General features: G+C 45.3%; 1 protein-coding gene across 1 annotated transcript; it reads left to right on the top strand.

The window, feature by feature from the left end:
* The first annotated feature begins 4399 nt into the window (after window positions 1–4399).
* On the top strand, window positions 4400–5074 carry LOC110683356. Its single transcript, XM_021859709.1, has one exon. The coding sequence runs from the start codon at window positions 4400–4402 to the stop codon at window positions 5072–5074; it is 675 nt and encodes a 224-aa protein (XP_021715401.1).
* Window positions 5075–7772: the final 2698 nt, after the last annotated feature.

Below are 7772 nucleotides of genomic sequence, written 5' to 3'. Positions count from 1 at the left end.
TGGTCAGACCACTTTCCTACTTGGTTAAATTTACAAATGACAGGACCGCCTGCCTAAAAAGGATCCAGACAAAATAGTTCGAATACTGATTGGATAAATGGCTGACTGATCGTCTATCCTTGAAACAGACAACCAGTCGTCCAGGGGCATAGGCGGCGTACTAACTATCCGTACCTGTCTGCAACGTTCGGCCATGTAAAACAGTCGGTCTAGTGAACAATTGGATATTAGATATGGAATACTTAGACAAATTTGAAGCAAAACAAAAATTCATTAAAAATAAGCCGGTCATTAAAGACCAGCAAAATATTTAAAGCCCCGGCCCCCTGGCCGGGTAAATACAAAGCAAACGGCACGCAGGCCGTGGAAAGAATACATAAAGCTTAAGAAGGGGGCAGTTCAGTATTAGCAGCTGCCGCCTGGTTAGCACTCTTCTTGCTGGACTCGGCTTCAGCTGCATCCTTTTTTGATGCCTTACCCCCAAGCGGCACAAGCGCCACTACCGGCTCCTCCTCCTCCAACGCTTCCTCCAACGCCTCTTCTTCAGCAGCCGCCAGGATCTCTTGATTATATGTATCCGAACACTGGCGGTACGTTCTTTCCCAAGAGGCAAAGTCGGCACTGGGGAAGAGGCGGCCCCAGGTCATGCGCTGGATTTGAGCGGAGTCTTCCATCATCTCCCGTACCAGCTCTTTCTTCTCTTGCTCGGCCTTTTCCGAGAGCTCTTGGGTAAGACTCTTCTCCTGGGTCACCAGGCGTTCCTTTACGCTGGCCAAGGATTTCTCTATGGCTTCGTAAGAGTACATTTTCAAGCGAAGAGGTTTCAGCTCGGTCTTGAGATTTGTGATGGTCGCCTCCAGCTCGTCATTCTTCTTCTAGGCCGCCTCTAACTGAGCCCGAACAGCGGCGGTAGCCTGCGCCTGATAATAAAGAATATCAATGGTCAGAACTTCATTTTGGGCAATTTAAAACATTGCCTTATCACAGTCAGAGGCGGCCATAGCTTTTGCAGCCTTTACCTCTTTGTTCTTCCGATCAAGCGGCTTGCGAAGGCCGTTAACTCGGAGCAGGGCCTAAGTACAAAGAAACAGGCGTCAGTTTCTAAACAAAAAATAAAACAGGCGTCCAGAAATTCAAATACTCAAAAATATGCTAAGTATACCTCAGCAAGGACCCCTGCAATCCCGTCAAGGTCAAGGGTGCCGACACCCCTGACTGCCTCCCTTTCAGCTGGAGGAACTGCCCTGATCATAGACTTGGCCATCTCTACCAAGTCAGGCTCTTGGGGGCCGGCTGCATCAAGCATAAACAAATGGATTAGACTTAGTAAAAAGGGGAGCAAGTCTAAAATTTACAAGGACAACTTCATACCTCTAGGCGGCCTAGTTGGAGTTTTAGAAGAAGTGGTCGGCTGTTTCTCAGCCGCCACCTGTTTCCTGGCAGAACCAGGAGAGCTCCCAACAGTCGTCTTCCGGGCCTAGGGGTCCGGCTGTTGGGAAGATGAAGCTCTTGGAGCACCCGTCTAAAACAGAAGAAAAAAGTCAGTATATGCATAAACACTCCAAAAAGAGGGTGAAAGGTTCGGAGCTCACCAAGGGTGCCCCCTTTTTGGGGGAGTCGGTTGAAGCTTGTTGCATAATAGAGGCCCGCAACATGGCCGCCGCAGTCTTGGAGGCGGTGATTTTGCTCATGGCGTCAGCTGCAAAAACAAACAGCAAAGTTAATAAGAGATAAACAACAAATGTATGGAACAACAGAGTATTCGACAGGCCGACTACCTCTTGAGCACCGACTGCTGAGGCCGCAGGCGGCCAAAAAGTACTCGTCATAGAGCCACTTGAAGCTCGGGACGCAGTGCAGGGGTACTTGCTCTCGTACCCCTGAAGTAGAGTCGACCCTCGACTCTACTTTAAAGAGTCCTTTATCAAGGATCTCTTTCTTAGCCTTGGGGGGAACAGGCGGCATGCTACGGCCGCCTGCAAGAAGGGGCGGATTCCTGTTCCACCTATTGAAGCGCTTGTTCAGCTCAATGTCTGAACTCTCAATGATGAGGAAGGTGCTCCGCCAGTCCTTCCACTTGTTTGCTTTACCTCTTGTCATGAGGTAGCCCCTGTGGCTTGTCAATTGATACCAGCCGGTACCGCCTGTCTTAGGGGTCCGGCTAAGATAGTTCATATGGGCGAAAGCCTCGAAGCTCGGCTCCACCCCGTGCAGTTCGCACCCGGCCACATAGCCGAGTACGTTGACCCAGGAGTTTGGGGCTAACTGCCATAACCCCAACTCATACCCATCCAAAATCCGCTGAACAGCCGGATGTAATGGGAAGCGAAGTCCTGCCTTGATGGCCGCCTCGTAGCAGCCAAAGCAGGCGCTATCATAACTGGAACCAGCCGGCCAAACGACTGTGTCTTCTGGATCCGGCACAAACACTATAAAATCGGGGCCCATGGTGTGGTTTGCAATAAAGCTCTCCACTTTCTCTTGCATGGCTGTGATTCGGCCCCGAGGTACCGTGCAGTAGTAGGGGGTATTTAGCTCTCGGTAAGAGGCGGATGGTTCCGCCCAATTGTCCCCCTTCTCAACTGCGTGAGAAAGTCTCGCCTCTTGCAGGCGGCTGTTTTTCTCTTCTGTACCCAAAGAAGCATGGCCAGAAGAGCTTGACTCGGAATCGTCCTCCGACGAGTCCGAAGAGGACGACTCCTCCCCTCTCCCGGAGGGGCCCGCCTCCTCTCTTTGAAAAGGAGCAGATTTGTTAACTGTTAAATGGGAAGGGGTCACTATGACTCCCCCCACAGAATTGCCGGCATCCAGGCCGCCTTGTTTCACTTCCACATCTGGCGCCTGGTCAGATGTTTCACTAAGCGGCACCCTGTGGGAGGAGCCGTCTGAATTTGAGATCCTAGCTGTCTTTTTCGTTCTGGCCATCCTACTCTGCATAGACACAGATACAGTCGGACTTTGTATAAAGGGCAAAGATGGGTCCGGAAAAGGGCAGGCGGCACTCCTAGTCCTAGATTCTGCCGTCCCCGGTGACCGGCTGATCACTAACCTAGGTCGTGTCGTGTGCTTCCGTGGTGCCATTTCAGAAAATAAAAAGAAAATTAAGAGTAAGAGAACTGAGTTACCTGAACGAGTGACGGTTGATGAAGTTATGAAAATCCTGTGCAGTCGGCTTGTCAGAACAAGCGATAGGCAGAAAAGGTCCAAAATGTCAGAGCAAGTTCAGGGGTCCGAATGTTCTCAAAAAGTTCTCAAAGTGTGAAAATGACTCAAGACAACTCTCCCTTATATAGGCAAAGTGAGAAGGCGAAGGGTCACTTTCAGAATTCAAAATTTGGGCGGGAAAATCTCTCGTCCTTTCGCCGACTGACACCTGTAGCAGGCCGTCGCCTGTTACAGTGCGACACCTGTCACTGGTAACACGTGACCAATCACGTGCCACCTGTGAGGGGAAAATGATTAGGGGATTTTGCTCCCACCAATCGGAATGCGCCACGTGGACCAATCAGGTCCTGCCAAGTGTCCCCCAGTTGGAACAGTCAGGGCTTACCACGTGGCACGCGCTTATTCGTCCACCTTGGACCTGTTATGTCAAGACATGTGGCATACTCCATGCCTAATGGAGAAACCGGCCACCCAGGCCCAACTTCCGAGGGAAGCCCAACCGGCCCTAGGTTAACCTAAACCTAGGATGGGCACGTTTCCCAAGGTTATAAATACCTCCCTTAATCCTCATTAAGGGGGATTACAAAATCAGAACAGAAACATTACGGAAAAAACACATTAATTACACACAGTAATAACCGGCTGATCTCGCTAACAAAGCAGATTACCTACATTAAACACTCTCACCTAGAGAGACCAAATCACTTTAATTTCCGCATTAATTACTCCTTAATCAGGTACTAACTTGACCGTTGGAGGCGGAGCTCCCAGGAGTCTCCGTTATTTTGCAGGTACAGGCGTCCGGTTCCAGTCTCGGAATTGTAACTCTCCCGCAGGACATCAGAAAACCCCGAAACAGGTGGGACGATCTGTCCACCAAGTTTAAAAGTAAGTTTTCTATGACAAAATGCCGAGAGAAGACGACTGCAGAGCTCATGGGCCTGCAGCAAGGGGAGGCTGAAAGCCTCCGAGACTATCTGACTCGTTTTAGCAACGAGTCATCCAACGTTTCCCATTTGGGTCAGGGGCTGGCCGTCTTTGTCATGCAAAATGGCCCAGCCAGGAATGTCCCTTGACTTCATGGTCATGCATCCCTCATAGACCTTGGAGAAGCTCTGAACGCTTCGGATAAATTCATCCGAGCTGAAGAGTGGAACAAACCAAAAGCCCATCCTTAAACTTGGGGTGGGAAACAAAAACAAAAATTGACTAAAGGTCAAGGCCAGAAGTCAAAATGAAAGGCGAAAGCCTCGGAAAAATCTTCAGCCAACGAGCCAAAGAAGGAGAATCTGCACCTTACCTGGGCAGTTATGAATCCTACACTCCGCTCACCCTCCCGCGCACCAAGATTTACAGCGTGATGAAAGGAGAGCAGAGTTACCGAAAGCCGAGACCACTTCCTCAGTGGTATCAGCAGAAAAATAAGAACCTTTGGTGTGAATTCCTTGAGTCACCTAGACACAACACCGATGAATGCATCCAGCTGAAGGACCAAATCGAGGATATGGTCCGGAAGGGATACTTGAAAAATAATATCGCGGATCACTGCGAGAAAAAAGGGCTGAGAAGTCTGAGAAAGACTCTCGGCAAGAGCTGGACTTCCCCCGGAATAGCAACAATAAGACTTCGGAGGAAAAATTTGCCCAATACATGTTATTTCCGGAGGGACATTTCTCGAAGGGAGCGTAAGCGTCACCTGATGGCTCTGACCCATCAGGTGAACAATGCTGATGTCCAACCTCCTCAGTTGCCAACACCGAACATGACGTTCTCAGCTGCCGACTGCCAGGGGGTGACATTCCCTCACAAGGACCATTTGGTGATTGTTGCTACAATTGCCAACCACGATGTCTCTAGGACTCTCGTGGATGGAGTCAGCGGAGCAAACATTTTGTTCTTGGAGGGTTAAAGCCTTCAACACCTCAGTCACGTCATCCATTTGCTTCTTAAGCTCATTGACTTCTTCTTGACTTGCCATTATCTTCTTGGATTTTCTTTTTTGACTGACTGGTTTATCAAAAAGTTGAACTTGAATAAAGGTGTTGTCCTTGATTAATCGCCCTTCTCTCCTTGACCAAGTATTGTGGAAAGGGAAATTAGGGATAAGTTTTTTTATTATTTATTTTGACTCAAGCTTTATTCAACATGGAAGAGAATGTGGAAGAGAATAGGATTGGATTGAACCCCCCACTCAAATGACAGAAAACGACTCCTGCATGAACCTAAGACATGGTCATGGTGACATATAAAAAGTGTGTGCTTTATTTGTGAGTGCAAGTGACATGATTTGACTCTTGTGTAAGACCATGGGATTAAGTGCCTTAACTCAATTAAGGACTAAACAAGGGTACTGTTATTAACAAAATAATCGAACTGATTAGCAAACTGTTGAATTAGACTCGTCGTTATGACTCGAGAAAAATCCTGAACTGTCGCCAAAGCAACAGGACTGTCGCCAAAGCAACAGGACTGTCGCCGCACACTGCAGTGCAGCGCCAGGCGACAGTGTTGTCGCTCGGCGTTGCACTGTAGCGTGGGGCAGTGCAGCCCAAATTTTTGCACCATTACTGGAGCATTAATCTGGGACTACTTTCAGTATTTTTACGCTACGGGACATGCCTAAAGTCGTAGTAAGTCAATTCTGATTAAATTATTAGACTTTAATTACTCAAATTAATTAATTAATTAATTAGGCAGAGTCCTTTTAGTCATTAATTAGTTTATTTAAGGCTTAAACACAAGTTAAACAAACAGTTAGGAAAAACACATAGAGTATGAGCATCAAATAAATGCACAATTAGTCAAGTAGGCACAATATGATGCAATGAGTTTGCAACCTAACCATGGCTCTAGTTCTCTAAAGTTTGGGATATGGATCAGTCAAAGAGGGTCCATGGTTATGAGTTCGGATGCACTGCGCGGAATCCTAACCTTTGGAAGGGTTGGTGCGAGTGGATGGGACCCCGCGAGTTAAAAAAAACTCACTTCCATGGTTTGGTGAATTCAACATTCTCGGATGTACCCTTTGTTTCTCAGAGCGTTTAATTAGGTAGATGGAGCATGAATTCCCAGAGGGTTATGTCCATATGTAGACACATATGGGTTTCAGAAAAAAGAGAAAAACTCAATCAGGAAGTAGAATCGAGCCAACACTGCTAGAATTGGTCGAAATTAGAACTCATATTTCTGGCTACGTATTGGAAGAACGCAGCGCCAGCCAACAGGGATTGTCGCCGGGATATAGCCCTGTCGCCTGGCGATAAAATTGTCGCTCAGCGACACAGCCATATCTTTGGCGACAGGCTCTGTTTGCTAGACGCCAGTTCCTACATGACTAAGCAGCTTTCAGTGTTCGTAAAATTTTCCAGTTTTTCGCAGCATTATTTCGGTTCTAGTTGTGAAAGATATTCCTCAAATTTCCTACGTGTAAAAAATCCTATGTTTTTAACTCGTTATGGATGGTCTTTCCAATGAGATATTTTTTATGCATATGACAATAATGTTAATCAAAATTACGCACATGAAATACTTAAAACTTTTTGAGTCTCATCCACTCATTCTATATCATTGTCAAAATAAATTTCAGGAATTAAAATAGAAATCCTCCCCAGTGGAGTCGCCAAAAACTGTGGGGAATATTTCAAGCATTACCCCAAACTTGAACCTCACTGTGATCATACACTTAAGCATGGTGGCGTCCAAAGGGAAGGAAGCTAGAGCAAAAGAGTCGCCAACAAGTTTTAGGAACTTGTAAACCGTTCACAGGGTGAAGGTTACACTCCTTAACGATCCAAGAGATCGTCAACTCCAATAGGTTTGGAACCAAGACTGGAAGTACGGGGATGAAGATACAAATCCAATCTAAAACAGAAAGAACCTGCCCTAATAATAGGCCTCTACTTTATTCTACTCGTATTCATGTGCACTTTATGACTAACATGCAATCAATAGATTAACCCTAAACCTGTTTAATCTATGTTGGTTGATTATTAATGCACAAATAAAACTATTATTGGCGATCACTTGAATTATAATCATATTAACCCTAAACAAGATTATTAATTATCTTATTAAGCGTGATTATATGTACCAATTCCCTTTAAACATGCGAAAAAGGTGTGATCAAGCAATAACAATAAATATAATCAAGCAACATAATAATAATCATAATCAAAATAATCATATCAACGCTAAAGCATAATAATAGCAAGATTCTAGGCATGATACTAATAAGATTAATAACAAACCCTACCATGTCACTAAACAATAAAGATTAAAGCTTTAGCCCTAACATGATACTAACATGATATTAGGAAAGAAAATAGGAAGCATCATAATAAGCATATTTCATATTAGAACTTTTTGTTATTACCCTAAACATGATACTAGGAAGCAATAAAACATCCTAACATGATACTAGGAATCAAAATAACAATCTAAGCATGATTTCTATATCATAATATCAATGAAACAATTAAAGCGCTTACTTTAATTCCTCGTATCTCTTTCTAATAACAAGATACACACGTTAGTAACTTCAAGGAAAATAATAAAATCAAACAATTAAATTAAATAATTGAAAGAAAGAATTAAGAAAGTTTAGACTG

Source organism: Chenopodium quinoa, unplaced genomic scaffold, assembly GCF_001683475.1.
Source record: "Chenopodium quinoa cultivar QQ74 unplaced genomic scaffold, ASM168347v1, whole genome shotgun sequence".
In the NCBI taxonomy this organism is placed as follows: domain Eukaryota; kingdom Viridiplantae; phylum Streptophyta; class Magnoliopsida; order Caryophyllales; family Amaranthaceae; genus Chenopodium; species Chenopodium quinoa.
Note: the sequence above shows the minus strand (reverse complement) of the source record. Positions and strands in the feature narration are given on the sequence as shown.